At 39.1% G+C, this 21,134-nt stretch overlaps 1 protein-coding gene across 1 annotated transcript in view; it reads right to left on the reverse strand.

Annotated features, from left to right (window-relative positions):
• Positions 1 to 3,589: 3,589 nt before the first annotated feature.
• The window catches only part of LOC121378227, a 198,508-nt gene continuing 180,963 nt past the window's right edge, over positions 3,590 to 21,134 (reverse strand). The window contains exons 21-29 of the mRNA XM_041506306.1: positions 20,662 to 20,835; positions 19,803 to 19,967; positions 16,290 to 16,457; positions 15,316 to 15,471; positions 14,186 to 14,335; positions 13,443 to 13,607; positions 11,241 to 11,399; positions 10,602 to 10,764; positions 3,590 to 3,728 (exon numbers count right to left, since the gene is read on the reverse strand). Coding sequence (XP_041362240.1) covers positions 10,616 to 10,764; positions 11,241 to 11,399; positions 13,443 to 13,607; positions 14,186 to 14,335; positions 15,316 to 15,471; positions 16,290 to 16,457; positions 19,803 to 19,967; positions 20,662 to 20,835 — 1,286 coding nt within the window. The 3' untranslated portion in view covers positions 3,590 to 3,728; positions 10,602 to 10,615. The remainder of the gene's footprint in view (positions 3,729 to 10,601; positions 10,765 to 11,240; positions 11,400 to 13,442; positions 13,608 to 14,185; positions 14,336 to 15,315; positions 15,472 to 16,289; positions 16,458 to 19,802; positions 19,968 to 20,661; positions 20,836 to 21,134) is intronic.

The raw sequence follows: 21,134 nt of genomic DNA on the forward strand, positions 1-21,134 counted from the left end.
TATTTTAGGAAATAAAATGAAATTTAACCTACCGGTAGTACAAATATTAGAACGATCAGAAACACGTTTAATATACAGCCACTAATATAATATGCAGAAAAATGTAATTACAATTGCTAAAAAGTATCTGTTAGTCGATACATCTTAAAAATTGCAGCAAACTCACTTTAAACCAAATAACATTCAGCAAATGTCTCAGAAAATAGTCCCAACATGTATACTAGTTCTAATGATGTCTGTAAACACATTGACCAAAGGAGCAATGTCCGCGAGCTCTTTGAACTGGACACCGACTTGCCGACCGACGGCAAATCGGTATGGAGCACACCCCGGATGTTGCCACTGTGCTCCGCCCGTCCCGTTCACGTCTAAGCATCCTCTTACGCTCGGCGTCTTTTGACAGCTTCTTAGCCTTCCCCCACGTGGAGGGTACCAATTCACACAGATATGACACTGGCGTTCAAAACAACAATAACGGTATGCCCGACATAACAAATGCTGATCAAACATTTAAGACAACCCCCATCGGCACACACAACCAACCGGTTGGAGCCCGAGGAAGCCGTGTCAGACATTAACCACCTGTGCAAACCACCCAAAAGACCTCGTATGACAGAGTAAAACAAAATTACAAATTAATAAACAATTTGACAAAAATTTACTACAGCAAAACTCGAACACGACTGCAATGGAGAATCAAAAACGAGGATATACCGTCTACCCATGCACGGGTGTAGCTTATACATCCGGCAAGGGGAGATAATTCTGCAGTGGAGGTTATAACTCAGGGTCGTATAGCATTGTTGTTGTGCTAGTACGGTAAGTTGAATAAGACTATTGAATGTTAACCAAACATTAATCCGAATGCAAGCAAATGCTGACGAGATGAAAATGTGCTAAGGAAGGAAATGTTTTATTTAATGATGCACTCAACACATTTTATTTACAGATATATGGCGTCAGACATATGGTTAAGGACAACACAGATACATAGAGAGAGAGGAAACCCGCTGTCGCCACTTCATGGACTACTCTTTTTGAATAGCAACAAGGGATCTTTTATATGCACCATCCCACAGATAGGACAGTACATACCACTGCCTTTGTTACACCAGTCGTGGTGCACTGGCTGGAACGAAAATGTGCTAAGATGTAATTAAACAAATATGCATGAATTACTAAAGAACATGTACATTTGATCATCTAAAATTTTAATCCTCCAAGAAATGTTCATCCTGCAGGTTCTCGAAAAGGCTTTCCAAAGATGGTTATAAATACTCACCCAGACTGCACAGGTCTTTAGATGTTGCTCCTGTTGATGCTGTTGTTTTTTTATCAGGACAAGCATCACACTCCTCTTGAGTTCCTGTTTTGTCTTTGTATTTTCCCAATTCACATGGCTCACATGCTCTCTTTGTTGTGTCCAAATACTTACCAGCTGGACATATTGCTGGACAAGGAAAAAGAAAAAACCAGTTGTCAGAAACAATGATGAATGGAGGTTTAACAACAGCACAAAGTAAAACTGGCTACTAGGCATCAGACAAATATATATGAATGAATGAAAGTCCATATCATATACCTTTGTCAGACTCCCAATAGGCACCTTCCTCGGTAACTTAAGACAAGTGTTGCGTACTGCAGGTAAAATTATACAAAGATGTGAAAGATGTAAATGTGCCCGTTTAAGACGATGGTTACTTGACACAGGTTCGATTGTAATAATACATGTAATAGCAAAACTCCTGCAATAACACAATAACCAGTCATAAACTAGCCTGAAGTCATTAGCTTTATCACGGGTTAGGAAGGTGATCAAATACTTAAGGAGGTCTCTTTTGATTTGATTTACATCACGTATAATGTTTGCTGAACAAACACACACAAAAAATGCTACCTGGAAGTACTTAATACAAAGACATAATTTTTAATAATCCGTTAAATATAAATATTTCTAAATATAATTAATTTTTAAAAAATATTTTAATATATTCATATTTTATTATTAACATGTAATCACTAAAAAGTTGATGCCTCCCTTTAAAAAAATAATAGTCTCATTTCAAAATACTATTATTTAAAAAAATATTTTTGTGACCAAAACAGTTTATGAAACTGTATGTTTGGCTAATTTTCTACATATTTTTGCCTTCAGTACTCAAGTGAGAACAAGGGCTGGAAAAGCCTCACTCAACACTCTTCGTATCAGCAAATGGATGTCTAGTGATTCTTGGCAATTATACATGTACAGAACATGTTTGATGTGACATGGAAGCTGGTTTAATGTTGTATAAATATTAAACTGAAAGCCTTACGCATGCACAATTCTCTAGAAGATGATCCTGTTTTTAAAGTAGTAACATTAGCAGCATCACCACACAAGATACAGCTTGTCTTTCCATTGTCAGGTTGGTACTTCCCTATCTCACATTTAATGCAGCCAGTACGATTTGTAGATGGTCGATAACTTCCTTTATCACACACTCCTAAAAGTTAAAAAACAATTCAAATGACAAAGCAATGATACATTTTCTATTTCAAAAATTAAACAGACTCAAAGTAATAAATGTGTGTATAAAATATGAAGGAACACATCACTGAATTACTGACAGAATTATAGTAATTTTACAAAAATGCTTGTGGAAATTTTCACAATCACATCCAAAACTAGGCACTGTTTAATAGATTTGGTTTTCCTTTGGTTTATCATTTGCGTTATTGTACATCATCTGAATATTTGAAAATCTTTTATACACCAACCATACCTATAAAATAACTTTTATAGTAGTTCAAAGGGTGAGTGCTCTGCTACTGAGCTACATTCCACCCATTGACCAATGAGTGATTATTTCAAAAATAAGATTATTTTACAACATTTGAGTCAGTACTTTCAAGTGTCATGCTCACATCAGCCATACACATTTAACACGTTCATTTATTCTGAAAACCCCCAGAGGATCCTTCAGTATGGGTCAGCACTGTCAGTGTACAGTAATAGTCTGCCATATTTTGGTAGAGTATGATCATTTTAAGACAATGAGGAAAGATATATTTGCCGATAAAATGTGATCACTTCCACCCTGAACTAATTAAAAACACATTAATTTATTCAAAATTTAAAAGAATAAAATCTTTAACCTGTGTTTTATTATTAATGAACTTTTAGACTTATGTTTATTTTTATATACAGTTAAACGCCTCAAAACCAGGCTAGGGATTTTCGAAGCGATCTTAGCATTATGATTTCAAAAATATGATCAAAGATCCTCAGAAAACCTAATTCCCTCAAAACTAGACATTTTTCACAGTCCCTTTTCAGTTGGTACAGAACAAAACTTCTCTAAATGAGATGACTGTTAAAATGAGACTTTTGTGTGGGGTTTCACTGCATTTATCTTTGACACCCAATACCCAATGTATATTTTGATATTTTTGATGTTAAACATTCATTAATTCATTTGCATTCATTCATTCGGTGTCTTATTGTTCTTAAGCTCATATAACCTGTTTTCAATACATGAAATGAAGAGTGAAAGACAAGAAACAAAAATCAAATTAGTTACTCAGACATTGCTCCACCGATGTTGATCCAGTGTTAGCCGTGGTGTAAGGATGTTCAGAAGAACAGGTGATACATGCCGCTTGTCCTTCACTGGGCTGGTAGAAGTCAAGACCACAAATTGAACACGTGTTGTTCTTATTGCGGTAGTGTCCCTTCTCACACACTTCTGTAGAAGAAAAAATATATATTACACATTAATGATAGGAAAAGAGGGGAGATTTCATTTAGTTCCCTCACCCTTTAAGTAAACAATGTGGGGTTAATCTGCTAGTTTCAGATATAACATGAAGCATCTTTGACTAGGCTAGTTCTTCACAAAACTAAGTTAAGATGCACTTCCAAGTTTGACTCGTGGGAATATTTGGTACACTGCAACCTATAAGACTGATGAAATGGACCGTCATAACCGGACAGACAGAGGACGGAGTCAAGAAAGACAACTGTCTAGGAGAAGCAAACTCCAAAATCAAAACTGGGCTAGAGATACTCAGAATCCTAGTAAGGAAACTCTCCTAGAAAGAAAACTCCAAACTCAAACCAAGTCCACTGATGTGAGAACACAGAAGCTATGCATCAGCATTAGCGTGGAAACTAAAAGGAAATGTCTGTACATGCACCAAGCTCTATGATCATGTCATTATCAAACCTGCATACCTTAATGAAGTATTTAAAGGTTAACTTTATAATAAACTTTATAACTATGAGCTGTACAGTGTAAATCTATTTTACCATATTCTTTGTATTCACAATAATGAGTAGAAAGTGTTATTCCTACTATTGCTTTCAAGTAAGCATTACAAATCGTCTTACAAAATACCTATACCAAATGTTCTATATTTTATTCCCGATAAAGGATGGATGACATCGTTATTTATTTTGTTATTTATTACAAGATGTCATTCGTTATAATTTTTAGTAAGTCATTAAATAGTTGTCAGAGAAAATCATTATGAATTACACCACTATTCTAGGGTCGTTTATTCTTTTAGCTAAAAAACAATTTTAATGCAGTTACAAAACTGAAATAGCCTTTATAGCCTCTATTAGAAACATACTTATCTGCCCTTGGTGTTCATCATGCTAAGCGGTCCCAATTAGCCACTAAATTATTTCTGGCGCGTTACGCTCCAGTCGCTTGCAACAAAGGCCATTTGTTACTACTGAATTGTGGAGTAGTTGTCGACTTGTTCTTTTATTTTTTAACATTAATAAAGTTTTCTATTACTATTATTGTTTGTCAGATTGTGTGCAATCTCCTTCTTTTAGAGAAAAGAAAATGTACAATATGTTTTGTTTCCCATTCAACCAGTAGTGTTCGTCTCAAGTAATGATACAGTGAAAAAGCAACCCACATCATACGAGGTATAAAATGTCAAAGTGACTTTTAAATTAACCCCAATTAAAAGTAAACCAAGTTAACAAGGTGAGGAAACCCGCACACCAAGTAATGGTAAAAGACACTCGACTGCCCCAGATAGTCAACCATCCACCCCCCACTCTCCAAACAGGAGGTGGAGAACTATCTCCCAGAAAGACTGCCCCTAGAGACCGGATGAAATAAGGGTCGCCCCCTACTCATGGCCCTGTGCACCGAAACGACTTGCTGCCCTACAATGACTGATTGAATCCGCCGAGTTCCGTCCGGACCAACAGCCATATCACAGAAATGAAACCGGTCAAACGTGTGTCGACCTTTCCAAAACCCCGCACTCATGACCTTGAAAATGTCCAAAGAATCATGGAAATTAAGGGAAGCAGAAATCGCCCGAATCTCATGAGGTCGAATGGAGAAATTCCACAGAACATGATCACCCGCCTTCTCATATGCCAGTTTGATGGTTGCAGCAATCCATTTCGACAAAGATAAACAGTCTCTTAGTGTTTTGCCAGAGATTTCTAGTACGCTCAAAATAGAATTTCAAAGCCCGCACCGGACAAAGAAGTCTATCAGAATTATCCGCAGAAAGCCTATGAGATAAACACTGAATGATGGCAGGAGGAAACTCTTCCCCTGAAACCTGGTTCTTCGCCACGAAAACAGGATCAGTATGTAACATAACTGACCTGTCCGTACTGTAATCCACCAAATCATGCAAAAAAGCATGAATCTCACTAATACGATGGCAAGCCGCTAGTGAGACCAGAAACAAAGTTTACCACGTCAAATGACGAAGACTGGCGAATTTCAAAAGCTCTTAGGGCTTGCCTTCGAGTGCATGCAAAACCAGAAAAACATTCCATTTAGGCAAAATGGAAGGCTTCTCAACTGTGTTTTGCAACGACTTGAGCAAGTCATGCAACACGAGATTCGTTGGGAAATCTTGACGTCCACACTGCCTCAGAGTAGTGAAAATGGACGAACGGTGACTTTTCACTGTTTGAACCTTCAGCTGTCTTTCTTGGACAAGAGCCAAAAGTACTCAGCTAAGTCATTAACAGTAGGCGACAAGGGATCCACGTCCCTCTCAGTCGCCCAACGAACCCAAGCACGCCAGTAACACTGGCGCTTCGAAGAGGAGACGAGCTAAGCAACCCGTTTAGAAAAACCTCGGTTTCGGAGGGAAACCCCGACAACCGCCACGAGTGAAGTCGGAAAACCTCCAGCTTTGGATGCCACTCTGTCCGACGCAGTCTCTGACTGAGCAGATTGGGTATCAATGGCAACCGCACCGGCTCCTACACTAAAAGTGACAGGGGCGGAGGAAACCAGGCTTGAGCTGCCCAACTCGGGGCTACGTGACACAAGGTTGCTGTCTGATTTTTGCCAGAACCTTGCCAAGCAGAACCGGAGGGGGGGAAGGTGTAAAAATCCAGTCCCGTCCAGTCCAAGCTCAACGCATCGTATTCCAGTGCCAGTGGGTCTGGTACCGGCGATACAAACACTGGCAACTGACTGTTCAGGCGAGTGGCAAACATATCGAGTTGAGGACTCCCCCCACAACTGAAGAACTCGATAAGCCACCGTCCGGTGCAACATCCACTCCGTCTGAACCGGGGAACGACGACTCAAAGCGTCCGCCAAGACGTTCATGGACGAAGGAATGTGTTTGGCCGATAACACTACTCCCCAGTCGTCGCACCATTCCAGAATCTCCAAAGCCGCAAGACTAAATGACAGGGATTTGGTGCCTCCCCACCGAATGAGGTACGCAACAACCGACGTGTTGTCTGACCTCAACAAAATTCGACGATGTCAAATAACAGTCCTGAAATGGAGACAAGCACGACGCACCGCTTCCATCTCCAACAGGTTGATGTGACGACTCCTCTCTGAAGGAGTCCACACCCCTGACAGATGTTGATCCAAAAGGTGTGCCCCAAACCCCTCGAGGGAGGCATCGGTAAACAGGACCAACTCTGGAGAAAGTGGGTATAAATTAAGGAACAGCCTGGGACATACACTTGTCCACTAGACACTCTTGGATTGGAAGAATAAACCAAGGCCCCAATGGCATCACCAAATCCCAGTTGAGACCATCCCACACTCGGGACAAATGCCATTGAAGCGGTCTCTTGAACCGTCTGAACCGCATATTCAGCGCCGCCAGCGATTCGAGATGGCCTATCAACACATGGAGCATGCGCACCGACGCACTTTGCTTCAACGTCATGAAATTGCGAATCCATCGGAAAAACGGACGCCTCCACAAGGTTGAAAACCACCCTGAGATAAGTGAAAACCTGCGTTGGCACTAATTCTGACTTGACCCAATTGGGAATAAACCCCAATTGGAGAATCATGTCGATCACGAACTCCACGCCCACGAGACATGCCGTCTGTGACGCTGCCGGAATTAACCAATCGTCCAGGTAATTGTGCATCCGTATACCCAACAGATGTACACGCCCCACCACTGCTTTTACTACCCGAGTAAAGACGTGAGGGCTTGTGGCCAATCCGATACGGCAGAACTTGAAACTTGTAAGCTCTGCCGTCGTAGAGGAACCACAAGTACTTCCAAAAATCCCGATGGATTGGAACATGCAGATAAGCGTCCTTCAAATCGATGGACGCCACCCATTCCCCCACCTGAAGCAAAGCGCGAACAGACTGAACCGTCTCCATCTTCATAGATGGAATAACGACGTAAGAATTCAGCGGCTTCAGGTTTAGAATTGGTCGCCACTCGCCATTCTTCTTCAGGGCAAAGAACAGATGGGAATAAAATCCCGGAGTGCCCAAATCTACCTCCTGGATGGCTTTCTTGTCGAGAAACTCGACAACCATCTTCTCCACCAGTACTCGTTTGTCAACAGACAGTACCGCAGGTAACCGGGGGAAGGACGTCAGTGGAGGGGGTGATGAAAACGGGATTTTGTATCCATTGCTGACAACCGACAAAATCCATGGTCCAGATCTGGCAGTTCGCGCCAACTTTGAACAAAATGGCGCAATCTGCCCCCCACAGGAAGATCTGCTAATGGAACCTCCGTAAGCAGATGTCGATTGTCCACACACCCTCATCCCGGCTGCTTCCCACCCCTTAGCGCCTTGCCCCGAGTGGAACCACGAAAACGTGCCGGCTTCCCCTGAAAACGTCCCTGTTTCGATGAACCACGGGCATTACCTGACTGCACGCCCGAATCAGACACCACTGTGATCTGATAACTGTCAAGAAAAGTCGATTTCTTAACAGGTGGAGGCTTAAAAGTAGATGCCGCCTGGCGCTTACGAGCAGTTTGGGACTGAGCAGTAGGGACGAATTTCGCCGCTTCTTGGTCCATGACCAAGTTAAAATTGGTCCCAAAAAGTAAGGTTTTCCTTACTGAGCGACTACGAAAGTAGGTTTTAACCACACCTGTTGCTCTCAGTCCCGCCAGGTAGTGATCCCGACGCAGAAGTAGACTGTTGGCAAAAACACGCCCAGCAAGCTGAGCGATGTGATGAGAGGCTTTAGAAGCCACCAACAAACAACCCTTAGCCATCGGCGGAAGACCCGTGACTGCTTTATCTAACCCAAATAGGAACGTACCTAAATGGTTATTGACTTGAAAAAGAAGTTTAAATAACCTCTCCAAAGTCTCTAAATCCGTGAGTGGCACAATGACATTAGGAGATGGGTGGAAGTCTGCCTTCACCCTAGTGGAAACGACCGCTGGATGTGAAAGGAAGGAAGCTCTCAATGTCTTATACGAAGACGTGGACAAAACCTTCGCTGCAGACAACAGTTTCCCGGTAGCTAACGCTGCCGGAAACTCTTCCACCACCGCCCCCAAAATATGATCGCTACCCGCAATCAAAGCATCAATCTCCGCAAGAGATTCATGCGCTAACGGCAAGCCGAAATCCTGCCGCGAAACGTCCGTCGCTAAAGGCTGGTTTCCAAATGAAACACCCTTGTAAGACTAAACAGCCTCCTCTGATGGAATTGCATCCGTGCACACCAGTCGGACCTGTTCCCGTACAAAACCAAGAACCGTCTGGTAATCATAATCGCCGTCTGGCGTACCATCAGCCAAAATGGGAATCTCATCGAGCACCGAACCTGGTGCCGACCCTTCCCCCGAACCACACACTGATTCAGGGGGGAAATCCTCTTCCGAAGAAGAAATTTTCTCAAACGACGCGCCATGCGCGGACTGTAACAGAAACGAAACTGCATGGGCAGGACGATGTGGAACGGCCGAAACCGCAAACTGGTCTCGCTGGAAGCAGACAATGGGACTGGTGGTGTCGGTTGAACCGGACCATCAGGAAATTCATACACGTACAAATCCTGCGCCGAATTCTGAACCCAACGTACCACGTGTGGATTAGCCAACCCAGTTGACGTAGCCACATGCGAATGATCTAAAAATTGATGACGCTGTACAGGCGCCTCAACAACAGAAGGGACGCCCACTGGCGTCGCACCCGAAACAACGCCACCCAGCTCCGTGACCGAGACAACGTTGTGAGACTTCGCGATTTCGTCAAGTGGCTCGATCACTGAAGTAGCGCCGAAAGACGCGTTGGCCGAAACAGCACCCTCAGACGCCAGACCAACCCTCCACCAGAAGTCTGGTGAGACAAATGGCACCGCAAAGAGGACTTCATTCTAGAGCTAATCGACCCCTCCACAGAAGGACCGATAACCCTGCCCCCATCAGCAAGATGGGAGTCGGAACTGAGAGACACAGTTGTTCCTGCCACGACTGCACTCCCTCCGACTGATGCCCCCGTTACAACCGTAACAGGCGCCGCCTCCACCGATGGAGGCAAAAGCAAATCCTCAGATGGAACGAAGCCCGACCTGAAGAAACCTTCCCTGCTTCAGCCAAAGCAGGGAGGAACAGCACCCCCTCCGCGCCAAGTGGCGCTTCGGGTTTACTGGTATCACCATGAAGATGGCGAACAGACGAGGCGCCGCCCTTGCACCTACCACTTGTCTGCTAGCTCTTTGAACTGGACACCGACTTACCGACCGATGGCAAATCGGTATGGAGCACGACCCCGGAGGTTGCCACTGTGCTCCACCCGTCCCTTTCACATCTAACCATCTCTTACGCTCGGCGTCTTTTGACAGCTTCTTAGCCTTCCACCACGAGGGGGACCAATTTACACAGATATGACACTGGCGTTCAAAACAACAAGAACGGCATGCCCGACATAACAAATGCTGATCAAACTGGGGCAGTCGTTTAAGACAACCCCCCCTCGGCACACACAACCAACCGGTTGGAGCCCAAGGAAGCTGTGCCAGACATTAACCCACTGTGTAAATCACCCAAAAGACCTCGTTTGTAAAATAAAATTACAAATTAATAAACAATTTAACAATTTGAAAATGTTTTTACTACAGAACTTGAACACGACTGCAGAATAAAAAAAAACGAGGATATACGGTCTACCCATGCGCGGGTGTAGGTTATACATCCGGTAAGGGGAGATAATTCTGCAGTGGAGGTTAGAACTCAGGGTCGTATAGCATTGTTGTTGTGCTAGTACGGTATGTTGAATAAGACTATATAAGCTTTACACCACAGAACATGGACAGGAAGATCAGGCTTTCCAGAAGATTTTCTACTGAGCTTTGTGGTGAAGAACTTGTGAACTTACTCAGGCACTGATCTTCACTGGGTTGATCCTGGATTCTCAGTCGTATAGTTGTCGTTCGGACACGACTCACAGGAATCCATCCCACTCATTGGCTGGTACTTGCCCTTTGGACACGGCTGACACTGGTTGCTCTGATTTCGATAAGACCCAGCGCCACACACAACTACAAAGAAAAGCAGTACATAACAGATGTTAGATCTAGCAATGGCAGAGGAAATTATTTAAATTATGTCACATCACCACACCTGTGTGTATTTTGACGTGTGCATGTATGCATTTGTGTACCTTTATGTACACAAATGTCTTCACATGCATATGTGCTAGTGTGTGTTTGTATGAGCATATACATATATGCATGTATTATAAGTACATGCCACAAAAAACAATCCCTGCAGTTACCAGCTCTTTCAGGACCTTCATTATACTGATGATCATTACAGTGAACATAATAGATGGAAAACTTTACAAGGTCTTGATAAGTAGGCAGTTCCAGCGAGCTCTTCATCGAATAGCAAGGACAGAGACAGTTTTCAGATGGTGCTGAAATCAGATGTTCCAGCTAAATCTGCAGGATTTTCATCTCAGTAGAACTCTGTTTAAGTTACATCATGTTAAAGGATCAACAAAATGTATACACACCAACTGAACAATCTGACTTGGCAGTCGAAGCTTTACTGCTGGTTGTGAGGGACTCGTCACATTTAGTACAGTTGTCAGTGCCATTGACGGACTTGTAGAAGCCGAAATCACATGGGATGCAGGAATCTGATGAGCCATAGAACCCAGGTACACAGTGCACTGAAATCAGAAGCAAGACAAGAATGTTGGAAAAATAAAGATTATGATACCAGATAGTAAGCAAGTAGAGTATAAAACAGCTTCTAAAAAATGTTGGATGTTAATTTATACCACACTACATCATTAGATGATCTGCTAATAATAAAACAAGAATTTCGTGGAATTAAATGTCTCACCTACCACAAATTGATTCAATGTCACTGAAAGTAGCATCCATAAATGCTCATATCAATGCATGCTTACAAAAACAAAAACAAAAATGAAAACAAAAAAATTAATTTGTTTTTATTAAAATATATTCAGTTAAAATTATAACTGAATTGTAATGAACATCCATAGGTACTACTATAAACCAAATTTTCTTGATGTAAGGTCTATATAGTTTGTGTGATATTGAGCTAAACGCGAAAATTTAATGTTTAGTTTCAAGTAAAAGTTAATGTAATACCATATCCCAACTTTCTACTTCATTAAAGGTGAGACAATACAGGCAACCTCTTAAGAGGATTGCTCATTAAAAGATGTCACCATGACTTCTGACATATACTGGAAATGAAAATGTTTCTGGGTTGTTGTTTTTTTGTTGGGTTTCAGTTTTGTCATGATGCTGTGTTTACTGAATAAATGAATGTTTAATGATTAAAAATTATGAGATACTGGGTGTCAAATTAATGTATAAAATGTACAAATGTCAGCAGTAGAGATGAAGGGGTTGTCAAATACAGAAATGTACTCTAGGACAGGGCTCCCTTGTTGTTAGACCACTTCTCAGGGTCAAGCTAACTTCATATTTCAAGGGGTTGGGACAGTACACAGTGTGACTCAGTAAGAAAGCATGAAGATGTGAAATATCCTAGAATTATAGGTCCAGAAACATTTGGACTTTGGATGGTCGCCAAAACCACCACCACACAAGGTCTGCACCCATGGTTGCTAAGACTGCTTTTTTGAGACACCTGGACCCATATTCACAAAACAACGTAAGCCTAGTTTTACACATAAACGTAAATCTACGACTGAAGAGCTATTCACAAAACAACGAAAACGTAAGTTACGTGTAAAGTTGGACGTAAATATAAGAGTGCCTCCGGTTACAACTAACACTGCATGTAAGTCGTGTACATATAATAAATTAAGCACGATCGCTGTTATTTACTATTATTTACGGAAACTGACAGCAGTTCCAATAATTGAAGCAGTTTGCGATGGCGAAAGCCCACGAATTTAACATATTTTTATTGGTGATCGAACGGATGTTTTTGACTTGGCCAATTTCTCCTGAGTTATCTTTTCCTTTTTAAGAAATATCCTCAAGTTCGTACCAAAATGCGGATCCTCACCAATACCAAAATGTCATGGTTCGCCATTCGCGATGTTATTGTTAGCAAACGACAAACGAAATTGAGTTTTGCGCATTTTTTATTTACCCGGTAGCCATTGTTTATAATGGGTTTTTTTTAATTTCCCCGGTGACAGTGTTAAATCGTAGATTTACGTCCAACTAAGTTACGTTTACATTTACAACCGTCTTTGAGAATAAGGTGCTTCTTGCACGTAAATGTAAATCTACGGCAGACGTAAGTGCTAGTCGTAGACGTAAATTTACACCTTTTTGTGAATATGGGTCCTGATATATATAGAATACTATACAAATTTTCCCTAGATATAATTTTTATGAAACAAGTAAACTTCGTATTTAGCATTTCACTGAACGAAAGTGAGGTCAGATATCATGGGAAGTTCACAAGTTTCGTAAAGAAACTATCTTAAACGAGTATGGTATTTTATTTATTACCCATCATCAAATACATGTAATGTCCAAGCTGATAATTACTTCCAACATTACTCAACGAGACATGCGAATGCACACAGCTAAGATCAGAGAAGATGACATCACATACCGAAATGTCATCATTTATCAACTAACAAAATTTGTATGACACACACACATTTTCACCAGGTGGGTAATAAAGTAAAAATGTAATATACATTATGCCAATAAAAATGAACTATCTATCAGGTTTGAACTTGTGAGATGCTTACATTTGCTGCAGTTAGTCTTGGATGTCATTCCAACACTGGCAGTAGTGTAGTTTCCAGGACAGGCTACACAGGGAATGTTACCGCGGATATTCTTGAAGGAGCCAATTGCACATAGAGAACAGTCTGTTGTGGATGACACATATTCGGCACCAACGGCACAAAACACTTTAAAACAAAAAACAATGTGACAAAATAGAAAGAAAAAAAAAAAAAAAAATAATAAAAAAGATAATGAGCTAAATTTAAAAGGCTATTTTTGTCTTCCATGTATGACTACGTACATTTACAGAGCTAAAACATCTGTATTTAAGAAAAACAGGCTTTGTAAATTCAGCCCCATATAACAACGACAAAACACTTTATCTTCAAACGACATTAGAACTTGTATAATACAAAATATAAGTTTATCTAACCAATTATTATCTCAATCTAATTCATCATGTGCTAGTTAATGAGGTACATAGTTTTTATTCTGCAGTAACGTAATGGTAATAGTATAAATTCATTTCATGCTTTTATTAAATCAAACTTCAAACAAGCCATTCTGAGCAATAGGCCTATCCTTCCCAGATTTTAACTGTCCCCAGCACCCCCCCAAGCTAATATATTCACTCTATCCATCTGTTAAACACTGGACTTTTGAAGGCACTTCAAAGTTCTGGGGGTTTGTATCCACGAGTACCCCCTCCATGGATCCGCATGTTTTTCTTACCTTTTTAAAATGCACTCCACTATTTACCTACCTTCACCTGTGCAACTGGTATGGTTATCATTGGATGTCTTGTTTCCAGTACATGTTTCACATTGTCCATTACCATTGTACGATTTCACAGTATCATCTTTGCATGCCACACATGAGCCATTCGGACCCTCTAGTCCTGGTGCACATGATACTGGAAGAAAATGTACATAATTATATTCAACTGTAACAAATAATAACAGCAACATTAACAGCAATAGCAATACTAAATATATTTGTTGTATTCAAGCACTTGTGTGATGTTCGTGAGAGATGTTGGCTGCAGTATCTCAAAGGTTACTCTGTCATAAAGACTGAAAATTTGTATTTAGGTAATACTATTTAGTAGAAATATATTTTGCTTCGTACCATCAAAATGTTCAGAGAATATGAATTTTTTTAAACTCTGAAGATTGGAATGGAAGGGGTGGAGGGGGGGATAGGTCAAAATGTACGGAAAATATATCCTACTAAACTAACAAGTTTAATACCTACAACAAATTATTTATCCAATGGATGTTAAATATTGCAGTTATGCTGTATTTTTATCACTCTGAATAGTCACTTTTAGACCCCTTTGACCTCAGTCCACCAAACTAGTAAATAAATAAATAAACCAATATTAATATTAACACTAAATCTATGTGCACAAATAATGTAGGTTACATGCTATGTGCATGTATTATATTAATCATAAATGTAGCATTACAAGCTAATATGGAACTGATCTAATTAGTAACACAGTATACCCTCGAAAGTCCAGATCAATAAAATGGTAAACTGTTATAAATTTACAAATTATAATTTTATTTGAAAAAATTCAATCTAGTTTCCCAATGAAGTCGTAAAATGGTCAAAATCATATTAAAAAATAGTATTTTAATTTTATTGATAAAAAGACGAACGTAAAACGTAACTTTCCATTCAATAAAATCCTTCTTCTAGCTTAAAATGTTCATACTATGAGGCCTTAATCATTCAGTGATTTAAAGTAATATTTGTGATCCATCAGTTACTGTAATGAAAAACTGTAATACAAGAGATACAGCCAGAAGTTTGACCACCAAGCTTCTCCACCTGGTGGATTAATTTGCCCAGCCCTCATTATAGCATGGAAAATAATTCAATACTTACCTGTACAGTCATCAATACTGGAAGCTCCTGTTTTTGACGTGTTCAGGTTTGTTCCACATTCTTTGCAGACAGTTTGTCTTGGTTCATCCTGGTATTCGCCAAATGGACAGGGCTCACAGTTTTCTCCACTTATTTTCGTTCCTGGTGCACAATCTCCTGGGAAAAAACCAAAACCAAATGAGGACAGCAAATCTGATAATATATTTACATGATTATAAAGCTAACATTCAAGCCACAGTATTCAGGGTAATGTTGCAATTCACATGTTTATCCAAGACTAATGACAAGTGAATGGGTTAGCTGTGTAGTCACCATATTTCACAAAAGGAAAAGAAAAGAATATTTAACAACCTCAGCACATTTTAAACTATGGTAATTTGATGTCTATAGTTGGCACTTGGTCAAGAGTGAAAGGAAACCTGTTGCCACCAAATAGGCAACATCTTCCAAAAGGAAAGAAATGCTTTATTTAACAACGCACTCAACACATTTTATTTACGGTTATATAGCGTCAGACATATGGTTAAGGACCACACAGATTTTGAGAGGAAACCCACTGTCGCCACTTCGTGGGCTACTCTTTCCGATTAGCAGCAAGGGATCTTTTATTTGCACTTCCCACAGGCAGGATAGCACAAACCATGGCCTTTGTTGAACCAGTTATCGATCACTGGTCGGTGCAAGTGGTTTACACCTACCCATTGAGCCTTACGGAGCACTCAATCAGGGTTTGGAGTCGGTATCTGGATTAAAAATCCCATGCATCGACTGGGATCCGAACCCAGTACCTACCAGCCTGTAGACCGATGGCCTAACCACGATGCCACCGTGGCCGGTCTTCCAAAAGGAGCAAGAGATGTCTTATATGCATTTATGTACTTTACAAACCAAGGTCTTTGATTATGGATAAAATATACAATACATTTATGTACTTTACAATTACAATGCATATAGTGACACAGAAATGAACTTACTTATTGAGCAGTTACCAGGATTGGTTGAACCTTCACCAGGAGTAGTGTAGTTCTCACGACACATTTCACACTGATCAAACCTCATAGAATCGTTCTTCCAGTAACCTTGAGGACATGGGACACACGATGCACTTGTAGTATTGTACTGTTTTCCTTCAGGACAAACAGCTGAAAAGGAAAAAAAGGAGTCTTTATTTAGTAGCGCCTCAGTGTATATGGACTATCAGCTGAAAGATATTAAGGCTATGTAACTGTCTTTATTTAGTAGCGCCTCAGTATATATGGACTATCAGCTGAAAGATATCAAGGCTATGTAACTGTCTTTATTTAGTAGCGCCTCAGTATATATGGACTATCAGCTGAAAGATATTAAGGCTATGTAACTGTCTTTATTTAGTAGCGCCTCAGTATATATGGACTATCAGCTGAAAGATATCAAGGCTATGTAACTGTCTTTATTTAGTAGCGCCTCAGTGTATATGGACTATCAGCTGAAAGATATTAAGGCTATGTAACTGTCTTTATTTAGTAGCGCCTCAGTGTATATGGACTATCAGCTGAAAGCTATCAAGGTTATGTAACTGTCTTTATTTAGTAGCGCCTCAGTGTATATGGACTATCAGCTGAAAGCTATCAAGGCTATGTAACTGTCTTTATTTAGTAGCGCCTCAGTATATATGGACTATCAGCTGAAAGATATTAAGGCTATGTAACTGTCTTTATTTAGTAGCGCCTCAGTGTATATGGACTATCAGCTGAAAGATATTAAGGCTATGTAACTGTCTTTATTTAGTAGCGCCTCAGTGTATATGGACTATCAGCTGAAAGATATTAAGGCTATGTAACTGTCTTTATTTAGTAGCGCCTCAGTATATATGGACTATCAGCTGAAAGATATTAAGGCTATGTAACTGTCTTTATTTAGTAGCGCCTCAGTATATATGGACTATCAGCTGAAAGATATTAAGGCTAAGTAACTGTCTTTATTTAGTAGCGCCTCAGTATATATGGACTATCAGCTGAAAGATATTAAGGCTATGTAACTGTCTTTATTTAGTAGCGCCTCAGTATATATGGACTATCAGCTGAAAGATATTAAGGCTATGTAACTGTCTTTATTTAGTAGCGCCTCAGTATATATGGACTATCAGCTGAAAGATATTAAGGCTATGTAACTGTCTTTATTTAGTAGCGCCTCAGTATATATGGACTATCAGCTGAAAGATATTAAGGCTAAGTAACTGTCTTTATTTAGTAGCGCCTCAGTATATATGGACTATCAGCTGAAAGATATTAAGGCCAAGTAACTGTCTTTATTTAGTAGCGCCTCAGTATATATGGACTATCAGCTGAAAGATATTAAGGCTATGTAACTGTCTTTATTTAGTAGCGCCTCAGTATATATGGACTATTAAATATTACGGCTAAGTAACTGTCTTTATTTAGTAGTGCCTCAGTATATATGGACTTTCAGCTGAAAGATATTAAGGCTATGTAACTGTCTTTATGTCAGTCATATACACAATGGTGACAATCATACTAATGGCTCAGCTGTAGTGCTATACCTGGAAAGATATTTTTATAAAATCAAAAATGACACACTGCCAAGCATGGTTTAATGGGGGTGGGGGTGGGGAACTTGGGGTACTTTAGTGACTTTTAATTGTTAGAAAAATATTATTGGTAGTAAACCTAATGAAAAAGTAAAAGTATGTTTTGTTCAATGACACCACTAGAGCACACTGATTAATTAATCATCGGCTATTTGATGTCAAATATTTGGTAATTTTGACATATAGTCTAAGAGAGGAAACCTGCTACATTTTTTCATTAGTAGCAAGGGATATTTTATATTTTATACCACAGCCTTTGATATACCAGTCATGGTGCACTGGCTGGAATGAGAATTCATATTTCCTACCAGAATGAAAGTTTTTTCATACCTCCTAAATTCAAAGGCCATAATTTTGTGATAAATGGCCATGAAAGTTAAACTTGGTCTGTAACAGTACATGATAAAGCTATATACAAAATTTAATTGCAATATATTCAGGAATTTCAAAAAAGAAATGGTCTGGAGAAAACAAAACAAAATCTCCTAAGTTCAAGGGCCCAAGCCTGGAAATAAGTGAAAGGTACAAATTTGTCACAAGTCAAGCTTTGACAGTCACAAACTTAATATTGTCTAACACAAAATGAACTATTTGTGTTGAAGCAGTCCGATGCAGTATGTTTTAAAATGCATATTTAAAATAATTTTTTGACCATATAATATCATGCCAATTAATACATGTAGCCATGCAGTATCATAGTATGTTGTTAGAATGCATTCCTGTTTGCCCGAAAAAGGATTTTCCACATCTATTAATAGACCTGAGAAAGTCTGATGATCAGGTATCCTGAATGGCTCAAACAACCAACGTGTCTTTTAACACAAATGTTTACACTTCTAAACTGAACAGTGGACAAATAATCTAGTGCCATTGTGTTTATTTAATATTTAAGTAAGTTGTACCTCAGAAAAGTAGCGGTGATTATTCATGGCAGAATATCACAGGTCGATCATTCAGCTGGTGCAATATGTGAATGCTCCGTGTTAGCTGGCAGTCTATATTTATCAAAAGTACCTAATCATGTATTGCGGTTCTGACAAAATTTAATGTCAATCAAGCAATCAAAATTAAATGGAAACTTATTTTTTGATAGCCAGTGGTCACAAGAGTGTGACGACAACATATTTTAGCTCAAAGATATATGTGACGGCGGGAATGTTGAATGTTTAATTATTAGAGATGTTTCTATCACCTGGCTATTCAGAGATCGGACCCGTGATGGACATGCCTGAAACCTTAGTGGTATAGGGGCATGCTAAAACTGTTCACGTTCACGTTGTTTCTATTTTTAAAATGTTCAGTGTAAAGAGGTTTATGTTAGTATTTGAGGCAATTAATATATAGCCAAACTATTAATTCATTACCAAAAATAATAAGCAGACAATTAACAGAAAAAAACTAGTTTTTCCTTTTGATGTAATATATAAAGCAATTACATGTTTGCATCATTTCCAACAAGCAGGTGCCTTACGTATGCCATACTGAAATTCCACACATCATTTTAAATGACATTCACTATGAATGCTGTCATGCCTCATCTGTAGTCTTATTTTGCAGATGCCATCACATATGATTAAATGAGTGTTTACCAATGGGTCAAGCATAAACAAACTAAGTTTACAAATGTTTTGTTTGTGAAATTAAGTGGGTAAAGAAAAGAATCAGCAATATGAGGTACACAAAATGTTATTTGTAAGGTCATCGGTAAACCTTGATCCACAATTGTTTTTTATTTGTTGAAACTACTTTATTAATACTTCACAACGGCAATTGATTCTATTATCTAGGTACATGATACATCATTGGTAATTACAGATTAAATTAGGTAAAATCAAACAAATGTTACACAATAAACCATATTTTCAGTGCTTGTATACAACCTATAAGCCGAACTACTTACATTTACAGTCAGTTTCTGCAGTAGATTTGTTGGTCATCGTACCAAAGTCCTCAGGGCAATTCATACATCTGGTGTTTGAATCTGGTAAGCTGACATTCTGGTAAGTGTCAACTGGACAGTCCATACATTGATTATTTGTAATTTTTTGACCGGCTGTACAAATTGCTGAAAAGGAAAACCAAAAACAACCCAACATTTAACTGTGTTTGTGATGATGTGCAAATCATGTGCGGTTAGAAACCTATGACTCACCTTTCCAACACTAACGACTCTTTACTGACCTAGTATGTTAAAGTGTTGTCTAATTTTTATATAAAATATGTTCATATTTGACAAAGGATTATTGTTAAGATTTTCCAGAAATTAAAAGTTTAAATATCAGTGATGTTCTGGTTACCTAGTAAACTGTAGGTTTTATGACAGATTTATGAAATTAAGATTTCTTGTTACTTTTTAATAATAATGACGTTTATCTACAATTAATTGCATCACTATGAACTAAATAATGTTACTTTATTTCTAATGGTAAAAATACACACACAAATATGAAAGCAACAAGAATTCTATGGAATTAAATATTCTACCAAAATCTAGTTTAGTGGTTAAATGGGGTTTTTTTACAAACAAAACAATTATTTTAGAAGAAAAATTAATTTATTAACATGTATCAACACGAGCATCTACAGGTTACCTACAACCAAAATGTCATCAAACAAACATTTATTGTTTGGAAAAACTGGAAATAAATGCAAAAAATAAGAGCTATGCATGATTAACATAAATGTTGATACCATTACTAGCAACTACTCGGGAGGCAATTATGCCTCATTCTCCCCTCATTTTTCATGATAAAACTTACGAATGGAGCAGTCAGTCATGGTTTTAGAACCAGGACCATCGGTTGTGTTTGGTGTACAGTTCTGACATGGTAAAAATCTCTCATTTCCAATGTTCTGTCGGTATGTTCCACGCGGACAGATTCGGCATTTTTCATTTTGTGCTGATTCAACTTCATATCCCTCCGGACAGTAGACTGGTTCAGAAAGAAAGAAAGAAAAATTCTATATCAAAATCATTCAATAAGAATGGTCAGGCCTTAATTTCAAATGAATTCCAAAAAACATTTCCATCACAAGCCTTTGGTCTAGTCAATGAGCAAATCATCCTCTTTATAAAATATTAGAAATTTAAGGTACCATGTTCAAGTTCAAAATGCAGAGAAACACAAATGTTTAGTGTTTACAATTTTTGACATTTGCATCTTTGATACAGAATTCCCAAGATTCTTCTGTCCTTGAATGTCCAATTATAATGGTATGAGTTCAATTTAAA

This window comes from Gigantopelta aegis, chromosome 8, assembly GCF_016097555.1.
Source record: "Gigantopelta aegis isolate Gae_Host chromosome 8, Gae_host_genome, whole genome shotgun sequence".
In the NCBI taxonomy this organism is placed as follows: domain Eukaryota; kingdom Metazoa; phylum Mollusca; class Gastropoda; order Neomphalida; family Peltospiridae; genus Gigantopelta; species Gigantopelta aegis.